Source organism: Gorilla gorilla, chromosome 19 (genome assembly GCF_029281585.2).
Source record: "Gorilla gorilla gorilla isolate KB3781 chromosome 19, NHGRI_mGorGor1-v2.1_pri, whole genome shotgun sequence".
Classification (NCBI taxonomy): Eukaryota; Metazoa; Chordata; class Mammalia; order Primates; family Hominidae; genus Gorilla; species Gorilla gorilla.
Window position 1 is genome coordinate 44,074,516 of NC_073243.2, and position 21,645 is coordinate 44,096,160.

Below are 21,645 nucleotides of genomic sequence, written 5' to 3' on the forward strand. Positions count from 1 at the left end.
TGTAACAACGTTGTGTACTTACCTGGTTCAATAGCTGCTGAGATAAATGACTGAGCTTCTCGTACTCGCTTCATTACTTCTTCTAACTCCTTAGCTGCAGCCTGAGGTGTCATCTCAGGGGGTTTTACTATTGCATTGTTGGAGTGATTTATTCTAAATTAAAAATATTAGCATATCACAAATACACACCACATTTTATAAAACATGAAACAAACATTTATATGATACACATATTTATAAACGTGAGGACATCTCAGAAGCACGTAAGAATGATATACAGAATAACCAAAAGCAACCTCAAAACCATGATTAATCTCTCATCCCCACTTCCTATCATTCCTTGCTAATACAACCAAAAGCAGGGAGAAAAGAAAAATTGAACCCTAGCTAACTTAATTCAAACAGACTAGATTAAGTGCTTTTCCATAGCTTAGAATTAAAATAAATTAAAATGTTGATACCAATATGAAAATGAATCATTTCTATTTTCAAATCAAAAGATCTTACTGATATCCTGTACACTCTAGAAGAAGGGTAAGCTACCTGTATATCATCATATTATGTACACCATTTTAACCAACGCTGAACCATGGCTGAGTTAGACATAGCTTTGAATGTGCAAGGCATCTGATAAAACTCTTCCTCTAGTAGGTAAGAGTGACTTCTCTGATGCACATGAATGGATATTATGTGTCTTGCTTTACCCCTTCCACACTGAGAAGACAAGTACCCACTAAAAACTTATCCTTAACAGAAAAATCCTGATCAAATTGTATAACTAAAGCAATCTATGAAATTCAAGCAAAACTATATTTGCCTCAACAATCTGCATGAAATACGATTTCTGGTCTGGAGTATCTCGAAGGCCATTATCAACGTTTTACAAACAAGGATGTAAGCAAATCTCAAAAGTCAAAATTTCTGGTTTAAAACATTTCTGGGCACTTATAATTTCCTTCTGTAGATTTTGAATTTACCACAGTTGTTACTGGAAGTACTGTAGTTCAACCCACCTGTTAAGTTGCTCAATTAGTCTAGTGTCATAATGTAAAACCAACCTGACTTATTAAAGTTTATGGAAAAAGACCTAGAACCATTACGCAGGGTATATAAATAATGTTAACACTGAATTAGACCCTAGAAAACAGAAAATGAGAAAATAAATGTCTCTAAGTAAAGGAATGTAAAGACTAAAATGGTAAGTATCTCATGTATTTCATTTTATACTTAACACAAAGTCTTCCTTTCCACAAACTGCCAATTACTATTAAAAAGAAAAAAAAAGCCTTAATTACATCAAAAATACTTTAAATGTTTCAAAATCATTAAAATTTCTTTGTTTAGGATTTCTTACTTCAGTGGCCTGTCTCCAAACATAACTCCATTAAAAGCAAGGGCCCTTGGTACAGAATTTTGGTCTGCAAATTCCACAAAAGCAAACCGAGTTGGCTGAGTCTCATCACCTGCCATCCGCACAAACTTCACTTCTCCAACTTGTTTAAAAAATTCAAGTAGTTGATCAGCTGTCGTTGTCTAAGGGAACAAAGTGACACTTTGATAAAATATATCCATTTAAAAAATCAGGTAAATATTACTGTATCCACTGATATGATTTTTAAGAAGAGAAAAAGAATAAGGGCTACTGCTGCTTTGTTTCTTCTTTAATTAGTTACCTGGGAATTCAGATTTCCAACATAAACCGTTCTCCTAATTTCATCTATTTTGGAAGGATCCACGTTTCCCATAAGTGGTGGCTGTGGTATCTCTCCAAGTGTTGCAATGTTGGGGTCTAGTGCTGCTGCTGGTATAGCTCCCAAACTGCTAAGTGAAACACCAAGCTATCGAAAGAAGAAAAAAAACACACAGAACACATATTTTCTATTAGTATCCAAAGCTACCATTCTCTAATCTTGAAAAGAATGAACTAACTCAACAAGAATGAAAGGAGACTAGGGACTCCGAACTTTCAGTCATATATATGTCTGAGTTATTAAAGTAAGGTCACATTAGTTTTAAATGTAATTTGAAATATATTTTACTGTCTGGATATTTTAGCCACTTTTAAACTTGACCCTAAAAGACAGGCTGTTTCTCATTACTTGACATAGCTATGTTCTATAGTTTCTGTGAACAATGAATTATTGAATACTGAATCATTATTCCTAGGGAAAATACAGGGTGAAGTTCCTACAAGCCTCTGGTCACATTTACATTAACTAATAAAATATTTAACCTTATTTTATATGTGCTTCTGTTTAAAGACACCTTAGCTGTTATATATTGTCGATTCATTAACACTGAACTCACAGCCAGCAGCGCTACAACTCAGGCCTGAATGAAGCTTATCTAATACATGTATTTAATATTTTCTCCATGAGGCACTTCACAATCTCCCTGTACTTAGGAACACTACACAGCAGTTTGGCACTACACTTGTGGGCCCATCTTAACAGTGAAATCACCAACAAAAAGCACAACAATTCAAAGAACATAGCACTAAACAGACTGCGTGCTTGTTTACCGCCTGAGTGCCAAAACAAGATTTCGACCTCCGTGCAAACAGACAAATCCCAATTTTTCACCACTCTGTGTATGTCCACGAACGACCACAAAAGTGCTCCAACTGTTGATGTCGGGATTTCAAAAAAATTTTACTTACTAAGTGAATTCAAAAATACAGAATTCACAAAGAATGAGAATCAACTGTACCTTGGTCATTGAAAAACACAGATGAGTATGAGTATGAGTTCCTAATAGTCAACAATTATCATAGCATCGAATTTAACTGAGGTAGTAACTTAATCCTCATATCAACCCTAAGAAATGGGTTATTATTATCATGCTGAAAGTTTACCTAAGAAAATATATCTAAAATATTGAGCCTTTATTTATGCCATGGTAGGAAAAGGACAAAAACCTTCAAAAAAACTTTGAATGATCTTTCTACAGCATCACTAAATTCAGTTTTTACTTTCAGCATTAAGGAACGTATTATTTTTAATATGAATGTAAACTAGAAGAAATATAAGATCTCAGAATTTGAAAACAGAAAAAATTTTTCAGAATGAAAAGAGCTTCCAAGGAAAAAAAGACAACTCTTTTCATTTCCACTTATACTATTAGAGAACATTTTGACCATTAATGACTATATATACAAATATGATACAGAACTAAGATTTAACAACTGTTAAGTAATGACACTTGCTAATGGTGAAAACAGAAGTTTATGAAATCAATGTCACTTCTTATCACAGCAGCCAGTCTGATCTTTTTAAAACATGTCAAATCATGTCATATCCCTGCTTAAAACCCATCAATGGTTTCTAATTACCTTAAGAATAAAACTCGAACCCCTCTTTCCATGGTCTAAAAAGCCCTACCATAATCTGTGTCCTATCTATCCCCTCCAATCTCAAACACTCATGACCCTCACTCACTATGCTTCAACCATACTGACCACCACTCTGTTCCTTGAACACATAAGTTCAATTAAAAAACATTTCCCCCCAAGAATCAGAATGCAGGTCTTTAGCATAGCAATGTTATGTAAAAACTACAAATCTAAAATTTTGCACTTCAAAATTTCAGAAACCACTCTTACAATCTAGATAAATTAACTACAATCACATAGTTCATTTCTTAGTTCAATCCCTATCCAACACCACAAAGCTAGATTCAACTTCCAATTAAGGCAAACTTTGTATTTTGTTCTACGTTGTCTTTTGAAGAAAAATGGCACTTCTTTTAAAATAAATATGGCCAGAGTTTTTTAAGCAAAAACCAAGAGCCAGTAATAGTAATATCCCTTTTTTTTTTTTTTTTTTTTTTTTTGAGACTCTCCCTCTGTCGCCCAGGCTGGAGTGCAGTGGCACAATCTTCGCTCACTGCAAGCTCCGCCTCCCAGGCTCACGCCATTCTCCCGCCTCGGCCTCCCGAGTAGCTGGGACTACGGGCACTCGCCACCATGCCCGGAGAATTTTTTGTATTTTTAGTGGAGACGGGGTTTCACCGTGTTAGCCAGGATAGTCTCGATCTCCCAACCTCATGATCCACCTGCCTCGGCCTCCCAAAGTGCTGGAATTACAGGCATGAGCCACCGCGCCCGGCCGTAATATCCTTTTTTAATCCCACTTGGAAATCACAAAGGAAGCATTACTAAATTATGATTTAATTCTGCATAGTTAATGGAAAAATATTTTGCCATGTTTTCACCTTATTACATTTTCTCAATATCAAAGACCTGTTTTTTCCCATTACCAAAGTTGTGGATCATTTCACGTATTTTAAATGGATTTAATCCTCATTAACTGAGAAATACAGTTACCTAGATCCTCTATGCTATCTAAAATATTGAGTTTTAGTAACTGATTTTCTAGTGAATAATCTATTGGGGTTCTCAAATTTAAATGAATCCCCTATTACTTCAGGAGTAAATCCAAAACGCAGCATAAGTCACTGATAAAGCGAAAAAAAAAGTTTAAGCAGTGATTTTGAATCCTCTCTATTAAAAAAAAAAAAGAAGAAGAAGATCCAAATGCAAATAATCTGAAGCTCTCTATTCAACTGGTCACACAGTTGAACGTTCACCTCTTTCATAAGCCGGCTTATAGTACTTACAGTAGTCAAAGGATTTGGGGTCGGTATTGGAAGCAATCCTGCACCAGGCATCAGACTTGTCATGGTTGGAGCAGGAGCCAATAAAGAGAGGGCTTTGGATTCCTCTGGGATTTTACCTGCAGAGGCAAGTTCCAAACATTACAAAAAGCAGAAACACCACACAAACTTTACACTATGATTTTACAATTACCCTTGCAGTTAAAAAATAATAATAATAAATGAATCTATCTATCAGATCTGTATAAAGAAATAAATAAGAACTTAAGTCTTTCCTTTTATCCTGCTCTACTAGGAAAAATAAAAGTGAGCAAAACTTCAAATATTAACAATCTCATTAATGGAATATTATTTTAAAAACTGAATAATGTAGACAATTATTTAACACTTTGAGCTATGGGTCACCTGTACTGGAAACTTAATGTTCATGAACCAAACGATATCAAGCATGGACGCTTTCCCAGGACGGTGTTTTCGCGGTGATCGAAAGTTGTGTTACACATGACAACCGTTCGTGTTGGCTGCATCACTAATAGCACACAGAACATCAGATACAGAAAAGAAGAACATTTTTTAAAGTTTAATCCCCAGAAATGGCAAATAACCAAATTAGTCAAAAAAAAGAAAAAGAAAAAACAAATATGTGCGAATTGAAATTTCTTAATGAGTGCCCCTATCCTGTTACTGAAACTACCTATTTGTGATGCAAACAATTTTGATAACCCTCCAACAGATTCCATTTAATTTCAAATAGAAAACAAAAACTTACTCCATGTAATCAACTTCAAAGTAAAAGGAAGCCTACATCCATTCAGTTAATAAGGCATCTCACCAACATCAGAGATGCCTAAAAGAATTCAGTTCCAAAAAATATGCCTTGGGAAACTACTAAAAATGTTTTAGGAAAAAAAAAGTTCCCTGGTTTCAGAAAACGTCTTATTAACTTTTAGAACCAATTTATGTATACTTATCTGAAGGGGGAGGTTAATGCCTTAAAGCTTGCTTAAAAACATTTTAATTGCCTAATAACAATAGTAACATTAAAATAATCTAATAACACTCAGTAGGAAAAACACTCCCTACAACCTAAAAAAATGAAAAACTTACTCTGAAATAAGTACGATTTGTCATATTCATTGCTGAATTCTAATCAATTACTTCTGATAAGGACTGCAACTTTCACGTTATTTTTCCTTATCCCCTTAGGCAAAAAAAAAAAAAAAAAAAATTCTTAAATAGTTGACTACATGTGGATATATTTAGAAGAACACTCAATGTGGTAGCTGGTAAAGCATTTCTATTATTAATTCTCCAAAAGTGTTTTAAAAGACAATGCACAAAATCATGCTAAACTGAAATATAGCATATGCAGTAAATTTCCACAAGCACCATGCCTGGTTTCAGTTGTAAAAATATTTAAAACAACCACATGTGCAGAGATAAATCCCTAAACAATATTATCTGAATATATCTTTAAACATGGATGGAACTCAAGTCGGAATTTAAAACTTGATTTAAATAATGGCTATGCCTTATTTATAGGAAGCAAATAAAACCTACTATTTTCTACCTTTGCAGCATCTAAGTTTATATTACTTTATTACTTTCAAAAACAAAGTTATCTTTATTATTTCAGTAAAAATTCTGGAGAACAGATTTCTTAACATGCATCAACAAAAGGCAGGTAGGCCTTATTGAAAACATCAAATAACAATAATCTGCTTTATATGTATTAGTTATTGGTATTAACACATGTATTTATATATACCCACTTATACACTATACTATTTATATTGATTTCACCTGTTTTATCTGTTATAAATTGGTATTATCTTAAAAGGTTTGTAAAACCTGAACATTCTTGATAAATTGAGGTTTTGAGGCAGAAACTCCATCTTCACTACCTTAATGTATGCACCTAAGGAAACTAAGAGTTCTAATCTAGTAATGTCCCAAATTTAATATTACTTGTCCTTTAATAAGCAAAACTACCTATTGAAGACATTGTAGAAAGACTATACAAACAAAAAGGGTATTCAACACTGGCCAAAAGTTGACTACTTAGTATTATGAAGTCTTTCACTTTCAGCTTAAATATCAGTAGGTTGTCAAACTCTCTCACTGCCTTTCAAAAGAGTATACTACTATAAATATAGTATACTACTATAAATGTATAACTCCACTATAAGCACATGTTTTAATAAATTAACTTTTAATTACCATTCTAATTACTCTATATACTTATTCTAATTACCTAAAGGTAATGGCAAAAGTACTTTAAGAAAAAGCTCCATTGCTTAATTTCCAAGATAGAATTCTACCGAAGTTACCCTCCAAATAACAGAGCTTATAAAAGTATAAAACAAATAAGCATTTAGCATTTTTCCCAAACTATACTCCTCAAAGTCAACTGAGGAAAACATCTCTCACAGTATTAAAGTAATAGTCCTAATCTCAGAATCCATTTAGAAGCTAGTAACCTCTGAAAAATATTCAACAAAAAATTCAAGCTAACAAAAACCTACATGCAAATACTTAAGTTTCTCAAATATCCATTCCCCACATAGGCAACAAAAAGTCTTCGTAAGTCAAGGAAATAAGTTATATGATAAATAACCATCATAAAAATGAAAGGCTCTTCTTTACTCCCAGATTGTTATATTTACTTATTTTCCTTGGTGATTTTGTATGCCTAAAATTCCAGGGGGAAGGACAAAAATTAGAAGCTATCAGTTTTTATGAGAGATGTAGACTAGGGGGAAAAAAAACTAGAAAAATGTTGCGCTGAGATCAGAAAGTGTTCCTGAGATACTTATCAGTGTTTTAATGTTTCAAGAATAAAATGTACCTTATGAGTCCATACACACAAATTAAGACTCACAATGAGCTTCACAACACTGTATCCTAATTTACCACATGAAAATTTGCTTTATCTTAAGGTTGAGCTCTACTAATCATCTCCCAATATAATTTGCAACACGTTATGAACCCTTAATGAAATACCATTTACAAAGAACTGGGAAAACCAGCTCACAAGTTAAAGTGAAAGAGATTTAACAAAACAAAAACAAAAACAAAAACAAAAAAAGGGACAAAATAAAGAAAAAGAAATGAAATTAAAGTAAAACAATAAAAAACAGAGACAGGGCGTCCATCTTCTGCGGTTCAGACTCCGATCTCATTTCCCCAATGAAGGTTTCACTTGACGGCAGGTTTAGTGGCATGGCAAACAATGCCTAACTCAGGCAAGTGTAACAGGTCTGCCTTGGCCAGTCTAGTCATCTAATAATGCACAAATATCACATAGAGAAAACATACAAAACCAAATTAATAGTCAAAATCCATCTACCAGAAAATGTGGACATAAAGTTATGACTGATGATTAGGCTGACACCCTTGTTATGTTTGACCGTATCTTTTTCTACGTGTTAACATTTATAAAAAGAAATCTGAAATGCACGCAACAACAAAAAGAGGTCATATTTGGACAAGTATAATGAAAGCATATTTTATTTTGAAATGGCATGTTTCATTAACAAAGGCTAAGGCTTAATATGCATGAAACTGTTACACATCAAATGTTACTTTTACAACTTAGGATCTTCTCACATTACTGTCTACACTAAAAAGCAGCAATTCAAAGAAACTGAAAACACTTCTTAAATTTTTTTCTATGGTTTTTCTCACTTATGTCATGATGCTGTTTGTTCAACATCAAGGAAAGGATGCATTCAGTGAGGTCAGCAGAACACTGCTTGCTTACAGCACCACAGCACATCTCCTCTTACAGAACTTACTCCACTGGAATACTTTCCTTTGGTTATTTCACACTCACTCTGCTATCTTTTTTAGTACAATAATGCACTATTTCTTTGCTTGTAGTGCATAATCAGTATTTTAACAGCTCACTGTGAAATTCTCGAGGTTCCATAAATTCATCTCTGCCGTATTTAATACAACTAATGAAAAACGTATATCTGAATGTTTCACCAATACCAACTGTAGGTTAGTGTTTCAAAATATTTACTTACTCATAACTAAACTGCAATAAAAGTATGCTTAAATTTTTCTGTTCAAAAACAGTAAAACTGTCCAAGTTGTAATATTAAAAACACTAAAAAGGTACATCTGACTGTGCATTTATTCATCTCTATCAAGTAAAATAAACAATAAAAGGGACATCTACATGCCCATCATCTTGAACATTTATAAGAAAATACAGTAGGGCTTCTCAGATATATGAAAGATTCTATGGGAATAAAGCAGGTTCCAACCAAGCAACACTGATAAAATTCTTCCTTCCAATTCAGTAATAAGCTAACACAATAAAAGATCCAGTGTTATTGGTATTAATTTTCTGATATAATTAATATTCCAGTTTAATAAACCTTTTACCTGATTTCTTTTTTCCCATGCAGTTTCTCAGTATGAAATTTCACTACAAAGTTTGTAGAATGAAACCATTCACCAGCTCCTTTCCCACCTCACCAATTTGGGGCTTACTGTAGCCTTACAGATCAGCAGATAAAGATACATTTGGCCAATAATTAACTTTAATCCATTTTTATCTTCCCTACCCACTCTAACCCCTAAGCATGGGAAAGACACTTCCAAATTTATCTGAAAAATGCTGAGAATGTCCTATTCTGGGACTTAAAAAATACGAGCCTGGTACTCACTGTATTAGACTGTAATGTTTTTGACATCCCAGAACAGGCATTCTGAAATAAGCATAAAACCTTGAAAGTGCAGCAAATTGCTTATTATATATTATTTTAATGTCAGCCTGGCCACTAAAAGAGGTTTTAAAAATTACATATGAAAGCCCATCAAACTGCTTTCCATAAACCTTTATGTTTAAAACAGTTTCAGTTACAATCATCCACCAGAGAAAATCTACTTTAAGACATTTTAATTTATAATAACCCAATTCTAAAATCCTGTACACATGCTAGTCAGTGCTCTGAATAAAAGTTAATTACACACCAGAAGTGTCAAAATTCAGCACAGTCTATTATACGTGAGTGGCTCTGTAAATAGAAGTTACTAAAAAATATTAGTAATAATTAGTTCTTAAAGCAGTTTAGGTCATAAAATTTAATGGATACTTTAAGGCCTTTGTTCCTATCTTCAACAACTATTTCCTTCACGGAGGCTTTGGAAAATTGCTTTCCTTTTTTTCCAACACTCCTCCTGCCCCTTTTTGGGGCCAATAAAAGAAAAAATTAAATTCCAGTTGCAAAGCAAACAATTACATTGAATATAAAATAATGATCTCATAGTAACAATTAAGGTAAATTACCTTAAGAGTGTACTTGAAAGTATAAATTACAAATATTTTCTTATAAATATCACTTAACCCCAATTTGCCAAAATGTGTACACTGTTTTCATTTGTAATAGTATTAATACTGAACACACAAGGTAAATGCTTGTTTATGCATTTAAAATAATTTCCCATATCAATTATTTAATTTCAGAAAGCTTTCTTTGCAATCTGCAAATTGACTGCAGAAAGCCAAAGCAAACCAGAGGCCAATGAATGTTAAATTGTAAAATCTCAAATGTACATGTCATAAATTAACCATTTTAATATTACTATTAGGTAAAAAGGTTTACCTCCTCCAAATTTCATTCTTACTTTCACACACACACCAAGAGTACTGTCTACTTGCCAATCTCTAGGAAAGCTAAAGGCAATAACAGACAGGACAGAAATTCAAATAAGAGGAAAAAAAGCAAGATACCAACCTTCTGCACAAGGAACAACTATCAGAGCTCTGTCAATAAAAACCGTGTTAGTTAGATGCTGGGCCACGCCAACACTTGATGGATCACGAAACTTAACATAACATACTTTGGAGGAAAAAGCAAGAGGTGCGTTGCTGCAAGATAAAAAGAAAAACAATTGAACTAATAAACATTTGCTTGGTTTTATCATTTTCACTTAAAATTTCTTTCTTAACCTTTACATAATCTTACGAAATTAAGACTTTAAAACATTTTGTTATTAAGGATCATTAACACATAAAATAGTGAAACTTAGTCATTTAATGGTGATTTGTCTACCACGACAGAAGGCAATCCAGGCAGGCCTACTGCCTTACTTGTAAAACCTGGAACTCAAATTAATCAATCCTTAATCTGAGTGAATGTAAAAAAAGCTAATTTAACCCAAAAATTAACTCAAAAAGTGTATCATATGTAAGCAAAAATCCCTTTATAAAAGCTCCAATCCTCAAGATTTCAAATTTTATCATCATTCCAACTCTTCCTAAATGTGTTTCCCAAGCATTTACATCACTAAAAAACTTCACAACAGTCTTAGAAAGAGTCAGGTAGTATGGAATTTAAATTGAAGTCTTTTGCATACACCAGAGCTGGACAGTGATGATTTTCCAGACAAAAGATTTTACAAACAAAATCTTACATATTTTATAGGCAACACAGGCTCTAACTGGTCCTACTTGATTCAGTTTAATCCAGGCAGGCCGATAGTAAAAATGAACCAGACAAAGCACAAATGAAAGGAACTTTTCCTAAAATGAATACACCCTGTTAGATTCGAAAATATACTATCCTCATGGATAATCATTTTGTCAGCCTATCCATAATTACTTTTCATTAAAATCTGTAATTGTCTTTAGCAGGAAAAAAAAGACCGAAACTAAGTATATACGTAATCTGTAACACAGATTTTATATTAAAATCTATTTGAAACATTTAAGATTTTTCACACTAAAAAAAGAGAGATCACTTGAAAAATATATGACTTAATAGTCATTTACTTTTATTTACAAAACAGGAAAGAAAACTGATAATTCCAGAACTAGTAAATCACAAAGTTAACATCTAATGTCTAATCATCTAATTCCAAACTTCATGCAACTGTAATCGTTCAACTAATCAAGAATCTTTAAACCATTCTGACATACTATTAAATTAGCAATTCCACAAACATTAGCCGTTTTTAAAATCCAAAAATCCAGATTTCTTTGTAATTCTTCATGTCCAGGAACAAAACCATCTTTAAACAATGTAGAATAACCACATTAATAACGGTTAAATTTATATATATTTATGCTATTAACCAAACAATGTGATGAAATGTATCTGCATTTAGAACTTAAAACTATTTACATTATTAACACAATTAGTAAGGCTAATTAAAGTTGAAAATAAAAGATGTACCGCCGGGCGCAGTGGCTCACGCCTATAATCCCAGCACTCTGGGAGGCCAAGGCAGAAGGCGGGCGGATCACGAGGTCAGGAGATTGAGACCATCCTGGCTAAAACGGTGAAACCCCGTCTCTACTAAAAATACAAAAAATTACCCGGGTGTGGTGGCGGGCGCCTGTAGTCCCAGCTACTCAGGAGGCTGAGGCAGGAGAGTGGCATGAACCCGGGAGGCGGAGCTTGCAGTGAGCCGAGATCGTGCCACTGCACTCCAGCCTGGGCGACAGAGCGAGACTCCTTCTCAAAAAAAAAAAAAAAAAAAAGGATGTACCTCTTAGCATCCTCCAACTCACTTCTGCCTAAGGGCATCCAATTCAGGATTCACATCAGCCCTCAACAAAAACCCCTCCTTACCCAACCCAACACCTAAGTCAAAGCAACTTGTGTACTGACACTGAGGTAACTGTATGCACATCCAGACTTAACTCACCACCTTTACATGACCAATCAATCACCAATTCAGGCCTCTTGTGAGATCTAGACTCCCAGGTACAAGTGCCTGCTGGAATATTACACCTTGATGGTCACTAAGTTGAAAATACATTCATCAACCTCCTTCCTTACCAGTCTTGCCCTCTGTCCCCTGCATTCCATATTTCAGTAAAAGATATCATACTACCCAAGTCTGAAACCTAGGAGTCACTAGTGTGACCGTCCTAAGCACTGCCCACCAACTACTTCCAAAGCTCTTTCTAGGTACACAATAAAATTCCATTTTTCTGTTCCTTTAAGTTAGGTGTGGCCATGTAACCTGCTTTGGTCAGTTAAATATGAGCAGAACTGACATGTGTCACTATTCTGAAGAAGCTCTGAGAACCACTGTTTGACTCTTTTCCTCCGCCACAACGACTGGCAACATTCAAAAGATGGCTGGGACTCATCAACTTCATCCCAGAGTGAATAACCACAATGAGTAAAGTTCCCACCCCCACGAATTTAGTCTAAAAAATATTTTGTCAGCCAGGCAGGGTGGCTCATGCCTGTAATCCTAGCACTATGGGAGGCAGAGGCGGGCAGATCACCTGATGTCAGGAGTTTGAGACCAGTCTAGCCAACATGATGAAACCCCATCTCTACTAAAAATACAAAAATTAGCTGGGTGTGGTGCCACACACCTGTAATCCCAGCTACTTGGGAGGCTGAGGCACAAGAATTGCTTGAACCCGGGAGGCAGAGTTTGCAGTGAGCCGAGATCACACCACTGCACTCCAGCCTGGGCAAGAGAGTGAGACTGTGTCTCAAAAAAGAAAAAAAAAATTGTCAAACTACAAAGATCTGAAGTTATTTCCAAAACTCTACTTATTCTGATAAATTATCCTTGACCTTTCTGTCCTCATCCAATTGGTCAATATATCCTGCTTAGAGTACCCTGTAAATATTTGTCACATTAATTTTTTCATCATTCTCATTACCAATGCCTTAATTCAGACCCTCATCATTTCTCATGTGGATTACTTAACAGCTTTTAAGAAATCACACAGCACCCAACCTCAAATCCTTATTAATGGTCTTCCACCAAAGCCCCCACAGTGATCTTTCTAAACACTAAATTTCATTGTGTCACTCCACATATCAAATTTCCTTAAAGGTACTATTCTGTTCTTGCCTCATCATGAAAGTGCACCCAAAAATTATACCTGTGGTTCCAGCAACACATCACAAACATATGGGTCTTCATATATGCTGTTCCATTTGGTTACGATGTCCTTGCTAACTCCCATTTTGAATGCTAATTCCACTTTTCTTCAAGGCTCAAATTTCCAAGTCTTCTGGTAAACCATCTTAAGATACCGCAATCATTAGGTACAGCCTCCTACATGTGCTACCAAGACATTCTATATTGCTTTGGCACAGGCCTTAGCACAGTTTCCTTATGTGAAACCCTCAAAAGATCCTATAAGCTTCTCTAGCCATAAATGATTAGTCACCAGTCTCAAGGGCCCATTTCCCTGGCTGACCAGCAACCTCTAATTTTGGAAGTCAGGCTCAACCAAATGAGCTAGATCAATCAATCAGGTTCTCTCTATTGGGCTAGAAGGTGACTTACAGTAAGCTGTAAGCCAGATGATGAGTACATAATAGGTATGCAAAGAAATGGAGTAGATAGAAACAAACTGAACTGATAATAACCACTGCAGAGAAAGAAGCAGATAGTCATCTTGATTGCTGATACCCTTCTGGTTCCCAGTCCTAGTTCCCATGAGGCCTGGCTGTACTACAATCTTTATTTTTCAACGTACTGAAATCTTTCTAATAATAATGTCTCTTCTCGATGTGCCTTGGGTAACACTGTTTCTGTCCTTTTTAACCAAAAACAATCTGTGATTATAATAACCTACTAAAGCCCTAGCAATTTCAACAGGAATAACTCTTTCGCCTCTGAAATCTTCAAGAGCCTGACAGTCATCTCTGAAGCAACATTTCCTAAACTGACGGATCCTTTTGTGAAGGAATGTAAACGTAAGTAAGCACTACTGAGAACTAAAACCACATTTCCAAATACCCCTAGTTGAAATCTACTTCATTTCAAACTTAAAACATCCACAGGAATAGGAATTCTGAGTCTGGTTTGTAACGCAACTACATGTGAAGACATGCCACCAACATTTCAGAAGCCTGGGAACTGGTTAAAAAAATGCTGGTCTGTTCTGAACAGCATTATCATGGAAGTATGGATACTAGGTATGGCTACTCCACTGATTTAAGCAATTTTCTTTTCTTTTCCTTTTTTTTTTTTTGAGACAGAGTTTCACACTGTCACCCAAGCTGGAGTGCAATGACGGGATCCCGGCTCACTGCAACCTCTGCCTCCCGGGTTCATGCGATTCTCCTGCCGCCTCCCGAGTACCTGGGATTACAGGTGCACACCACCACACCCAGCTAATTTTTTGTATTTTTAGTAGAAACAAGATTTCACTATGTTGGCCACACAGGTCTCGAACTCCTGACCTCGTGATCCGCCTGCCTCGGCTTCCCAAAGCGCTGTGATTACAGGCGTGGGCCACTGCACCCGGCCAATTTTCTTAATCTTCATTTCCAATTACCTTCCTTAAAATAAAGACCAACTTACATTTACTTTATAAAAATGCAAATATTTGAAATTTTCAGGAAAGGTAACACTATTTTATTTTGACCATTATAAACTAAAATTATTAGAGTAGCAAGCCAACAAACAGATAGCTCATCAAACAAATGTGTACTTGCTTGTGCCCAAGAGTTCAAGACCAACCTGGGCAACAGAGGAAGACCTTGGGGGAAAAAAAACACATAAAAAGGGATGACATATTCCATTTGGTCTAAATGTATGCATCTATAGAAACTAGCAGGCCAGGCACAGTGGCTCACATCTGTCACCCCAGCACTTCAGGATGCCAAAGCAGGCGGACTGCTTAAGCCCAGGAGTTTGAGTCCAGCCTGCACAACATGGTGAAATCCTGTCTCTACTTAACTAAATAAATAAATAAAATTTTAGAAATAAATTTTAAGAAGAAAATAGCAGTACCCAAATTTAGCAGATTTTAGTTTGACCTCATTCGTTGACTTAAGTTTTGGTGTTTTAAAATACAAAATCTTATCAATTTTTCAAAAAAAATTAAAACTTTTCAGTGGGTAGTAAACGCAGAAACCAAAGAACCAACTTTTTGGGCATCAGTTAAATTTCTTGGCCCTAACTGGTTATTTTGTCTTTTATTAAACATAATGATAGCACTATACAATATTTTTAAAACCAATGAGGTAATAATATGTCCAATATTTTATCAATACATTAATACACATCCTTTAGAGGACAGAGGACCTACCAAAAAAGATATGCCAAAACATGAGCGAAGCATACAGTATCATGTACAAAAATATTAGTTGGTGCATTATTTATAACAGGGTTTCTCCACTGGGCTTCAGTGGCCCTATGAATTAGCACAATTCCTCCTGTTTAAGACTACTTATAAATTGCTAACATTTACCCACTAAATGCCAACAGGCCCTCTAATCATTGTTGACAATCAAAAAGACAAACCTCCCAATTTCTAGCTAAAATCCACTAATTTGTAATACCAAAAAAAGCAATCAAAATATCCAACAATAGAATTTCAAAAACACACAATACACTCAGAAATTACTAATCTCTAAATATTACTATAAATAAGACAGCAATATGGAAAATGCTTATGACAAAGTGAAAAAAGTAAAATAACAGTGTGATTCCTTTGATTACGCTATATTACATATATTACATAATGATAGCACTATACAACTATTTTTAAAACCAATGAGGTAATATGTCCAATATTTATTAATGCCTGTGAAAAGGACTGCAGGGAAATGGAGAGAAGCTTTGATAGAGTGGTGGGATCACAAGTGCTGTTTCCTTTTCTCTATTTTCTATAAAGTGGCTTTAGTGGTTATATTTTTTTTTAACTAAATAAACTTAAGTAGTTGACAGATTTTTCCATTCTTTCTTAGAACTTTAGAAGATCAGAGAAGTGAAGGAAATCAACAAGCAAAAAAAATCAACACAGGAAAAATGTCTAGTGTTACAAATCAGGGTAGGCTTACCCTTCAGGGTTTAGTTACTTGAAGGGGGTCACGGGGAACTTACAGGGTGCAGATAATCCTGACTGTGTGCTGGTTATATAGGTATGTTTACTTTGTAAAGATTCACCAACCTGCACTTACGACCTGTGCACTTCTCTGTAGGTACATTAAACCTCAATGAAAAATTTACTGAAGAAAACAACAAGGATTTCTTACTTGTGTAAGAAAGTTTCACAAGCTGTGAGATTGATTTATTGTGCAAAAAGTTAACAGTAATTCTACATATTTATCAACTGGCAGCACAAAAAAAGGATGACAAACTACAAATAAGAATTCTTAATGCTTACAGTGAATGTTCACAAGAATTCCCTAGCCTTAAAAAATTCTTAACGTTTAAAAAATAAATATGAAACTCAACCACTGCATCATGCCAAAAGAATTAAATTTAAAATCTGAATTTTCATATTAGCAACTTAAGTCATTTAAGTCATTTTTTTTTTTTAAGAGATAGGGGTCTCAATGTTACTCAGGTTGGAATCAAACTCCTGGGCTCAAGCTGTTCTCCCACCTCAGCCTCCTGAGTAGCTAGGACTATAGGTGCACACCACCACACCTGGCTCAATCACAAAATTTTAATGAGAAACTATTTTCATATTCTATTAATGTATTTCCAATATACCTGGAAATATGTATTTGAAAATAAATATATTTCCAATTTTAAAACAATTTAAGTTTCTACTTAGCTCTAAAGATGTCATAAAATAATTTATGTGACACTGCAAGACAATATATTTTCAATACAACTACTACTATTGCATTTTGTATCCATTTCAGTCCAAATTTGCAAACACATCTTCTAATATAAGGACCAGGCAATGACAACTTCATTACGAAGCAGAAAACCTGTGAATAAAGCATGTCAGTATTGCTGCAAAACATGAATGAGGGATCTAGTATTGCACTTAGGGAAAAACTAGTTAAGGATTTTGCCTGGCCTATATATATTACACGTATGCAACAATTTTGCTTAATGTTACAGTTTGTGAAATACACTACCGTAATCTTCCATATGTTTAAGTAAAGAACTTTTTATTCTCTTTGACTTTTAAACTCCAAGTAATAACATCTGATTTCAAAAAAGTGGCCCATTACTGTCAGTTATGGCAATGTATTGTCACCCAAACCCAGGTTTCAACCAAATAAATATTATGTTGATAATGAAGAACATTCTCCAATATAATTCTTCTACCTATGAGATACCTTATTACCACAGCCTTGAAAGCAAGATTTACAAAGGTTCATGTACAAAGTATTTTACTGATTGATTCCAATGCCTGCAGGATACGGCACTCCCCCAAACAATTCTCAATTATTCTCAACTATTAAGAAATGTTCTGAGAACTTAAATTGAGATGGCTGAACGCATTTCCAAAAGTTAAGATAACCAAAGCAATAATGCCACGGTTAATCAATCAAAATGTACGTGCGTGCACTTATGCAGCATTCTCGTCAAAAATGTATTACCTGAATCTCGTCACGAATATAAAGATATATATATACACATATCTCTATATACCTCATCTATATATCTCATCTATATAAACTCAGATTATGAGTCATTTTACAAGACAAAATGAACTACAAAACAAAATATCAATGTCACGACTTTAGAATCTTTAAAAGGGGACGGGACTGTCCTAGATTAAAGGAGATAACTATTAATACATGGATTACTTGGCATATTCAAGGGAGACAGTATATCTAATTACATACTAGATCAAAAGCAGACAAAAAAGCATTATTAGAATAACTGGGGAAATTTTAATAATCAACTGTAGCCAAAAATAGACAAAATGCTCATAAAAGGAACATGGATGTTCAATGTATTACTCTTTCAAATTTTCTGCATGCATGAAATATTCCAAAACAAAAAGCAGAGAAGAAAAACTTAAAAAGTAAATTTTAAATATCCACAGAACTTTTATATAGTTATGCAACAGCACTGTTATAACCTAAGATACAAAACTAAAGAAAAATAGGTCTAAATGCATCACTACGAAATAAATCAAAATTTTTTTAAAGAAATAAATCTTGGGGAACAATTACCCCTTCCCTCAAAGGATTTTGATATAATGAACAAAAAACGGAGGATCTTAATACTGTAAGATCTACCATTAAAAAAAAAAAAGTTTGTGTGCAAGAATGTGAACAACCTACAAACCCCTTGCGAGTTTTCTAAATAATATCGTACGAGGGAAATTTTACCATTCCAAAATACACTATCTGGGAAGTGGCCGCGAGCTGTGAATGCCAGCCAAGATCTGGACTTTAAATGTATACGGGAGGGATAACCCTGCACCGACTTACACTTTTTCTGAAAGCTTTGGGACAGTGTGACCTTTCAGGAGGAAAACTTAATCTGCTGTCAAAAGGGCTAACAGACATGATCTTTGGGAACATGGATGCGCTCGGTTAGATAAATCAAGATGCTAAGTTTGTGCGACCGTCCTGGGAAATAAACACAGCCCCAGTTCCATCTTGTCACCAGCAGCAGGCTTTCTCGTCAGCAAAACGGCCTGACACCAAGGCCTTAAAAACTGGACTGTGGCTCAGGCGCGGTCTCCGCGATTTTCGGAGGGGAAAAACGCTCTGAGACGTTTGCCATGAGGGCTGTTCCGGGCCCACCTGCGGCCATCTTAAGTTCGGGGGGAAATAAGAGTGTGGGGGCACGGAATTCGAAGACCCAGCAGCGAACACAAGTCCCGGAGGCACGGTAAGGGCAACCATTCTAAATCCTTGGTAAGGGCTCCGTGCAGTAGTTAACCCCCCAAATCCGACTAAGGAGAGCAGGACGGCGGAACCCGGTGCCCTAATCAAATATGGGCACCAAGGTAAGCCCGGGCGATCACGTGACATGCACCGCGCGCCCGCGTCCGCGCTCTCCTCCACGCCTCGGCTCCCGAGGTCTCTATGGCGCCCGCGCCCCTCCCCCAGCCGAGCTCCAGCACTTACTCCGGGGGGTAGAGCCGCAGCTCCTCGATTTCTCCTAGGAAGGAAAAAAGCGTCCGCATCTGCTCGCTGGTCACCGCCGACGACAGATTCGTCACCTGAATCACCGACGTGGGGGTGAGGCCGAAGCCTAAGCCCAAACCGAAGCCGCCGCCGCTGTTCATCCCGATCCCGCTGCCGTTGCCTTCCCGCTCCCCAACGTCTACGACGCGTCAGCGACGGAGCCGGGAAAGCGGAGAACGCGCGGCCGCGAGCGCGCTCCCGCTGGCGAATTCACAGCGCCGGGCAGATCTAGCCGCCCATTTCACAACTCCCCTGCTCCCGGGGCTGCGCGCGCCAGCCGGAAGCGTCGCCCCGGCAACCCGGCGGTTCTCGCGCGGCTGCGGCCTCCAGCTCCCGGGTCTCTGGGGCTGTTGCTGCTCGTTTCACCGCCTGGATTTTTATCGGTGTTTTTGTTTTCCCCAAAAGTCGATGAGAGTCTTGTGCTCCTGTCTACCTGGTTCCTTCTGGTCTCGGATTGGGAAACCAAGCGGCCTGACCTACTGGTGCGGGACCGTAAAGGAGGAATGACTCTTGGACAACACGGAAGAACACTTGACCAAACTGTAGGGCAGCCTTATCACATACAGGCAGCACCCCAACTCCAACTATTTTTAAAAGTTGGCAGGCGTCCTAATTGTGAAAAAAACAAAATTTTACAAAATGCGTAGGTTCAGGTTGAATTAAGGAAAGAGGCAGTAAGATGAAGGCTGTGCAGGGGTTGTTTATAACCTGTTTTTATTCCCTCGTTCCACAGGTGTTGATGTTTATTGAGTGCTATGTCCCAGGCACTATTAGGCAAGGGCACGTAACACAGTTAAAGACAGTTCACATAGAACTTGCAACCTAATGAGAGACAACAGTAGTGAGTCCATGGCAGCTGCTCCCAAAATGCCCTCCGCAGATCCCTAAGGGTACCGAGACCTTTTCAGTAAGTTGGCAAGCTCAAAACGATTTTCATAATAATATTAAGAGTTTTTTGACCTTTTTCACTTTGTTGCCATTTGCACTGGTAACGTAAAAGATTAAACTGCTGACACCTTAGCAGCAATCAAGGCAGTGGCGCCAGTCTTGTACTGGTAGTTGCATTTTGTATTCTTCACATCATACAACATTTAAGGTTTTAAAATATGCTAGTTTCACTTTAAAAATGTCCTTCACAAATAACTAAAAAGTGTATTTTTTTTCAAATCCATCCTTGCTTACACGTCTTTTAAAGAATATGTATGAAAAAATGGAAACTACTGCCGCTACATGCCCAAGTGAAATGGTTGTCTCCGGAAAAAGCACTAGTGTAATTCTTTGAATTTTCACCTAAAAATACAAATTTTATTATACTTGTATCCACCAACTTGAGCTTGACAGCTTGCCAGTACTTAAAGACTTTTCTAGTAAAAGAAGCATTATATTAACAATTTATTTTTGACTATATAATGAAATATGTCAACATTTTTGTGATCTTTATAACTTAGTGGACACCTATTTTTCAAATGGCCAGTGGGTGCCATTACAAAGGCAAAAAGCCTCTGGTATGTGCAAGATAGATTGATGGATTTCAGTCCTTAATTGATGTGGTTTCAGATTCAGTCCACACTGCAATGAAGGCTAAGAAACTACCACATGTAAGTTTGGTACAGTATCAAAGAATAATATCTAGAACTATCTGGAAAGGCTATAAAGTAGTTTTCCCTTTTCCAACACCTTATCTTTATGAGATCAGATTTCCCTCATATGTTTCAACCAAAACATATCACAACAGATCAAATACACAGAAAACTCATGATCACAAAGAATGAAATGTCAGTCACTGTGGTCTACTTGAGGGTGGAGGTTGGAAGGAGGGAGAGGAGCAGAAAAAATTATTGAGCACTGGGCTTAATACCTGGATGATGAAATAATCTGTACAACAAACCCCCATTACATGAATTTACCTATGTAACAAACCTTCACATGTACCCCTGGACCTATAATAAAAGTTGAAAAAAAATAAAGAATACATAGATAGGAGAATTCAGCTCTCTTCTATTAAAGCAGACATTAAAAAGGTTTGAAAAATGTAAAACAATGCCACTCTTCTCACCAATTTTTTGGAAAAATATTTTATCATAAAAATGCATCATTTTGCCTTCAATCTTGGTTTCTAAGAAAAAATGCATCATTTATATTAACATAATGGGCTTATAATTATTTTTAAATGAATCTCAAAATACCAAAT

The 21,645-nt window shown here is 36.1% G+C and overlaps 1 protein-coding gene across 5 annotated transcripts in view; it reads right to left on the bottom strand.

Annotated features, from left to right (window-relative positions):
• Positions 1-21,403, bottom strand: part of SREK1 (splicing regulatory glutamic acid and lysine rich protein 1) — a 38,319-nt gene extending 16,916 nt beyond the window's left edge. For 2 of the 5 annotated variants that reach the window (XM_019013568.4, XM_004058766.5), the window contains exons 1-6: positions 19,395-21,403; positions 10,365-10,498; positions 4,618-4,733; positions 1,674-1,838; positions 1,355-1,533; positions 23-153 (exon numbers count right to left, since the gene is read on the bottom strand). In XM_019013568.4, the coding sequence (XP_018869113.1) occupies positions 23-153; positions 1,355-1,533; positions 1,674-1,838; positions 4,618-4,733; positions 10,365-10,498; positions 19,395-19,555 (886 nt within the window). In that variant the 5' untranslated portion in view covers positions 19,556-21,403. Of the gene's footprint in view, positions 1-22; positions 154-1,354; positions 1,534-1,673; positions 1,839-4,617; positions 4,734-5,019; positions 10,337-10,364; positions 10,499-19,394 lie in introns of those variants that run through there. The other 3 variants (XM_004058768.4, XM_055367651.2, XM_019013570.4) reach the window with 3 other exon arrangements.
• Between the last annotated feature and the right edge of the window lie 242 nt (positions 21,404-21,645).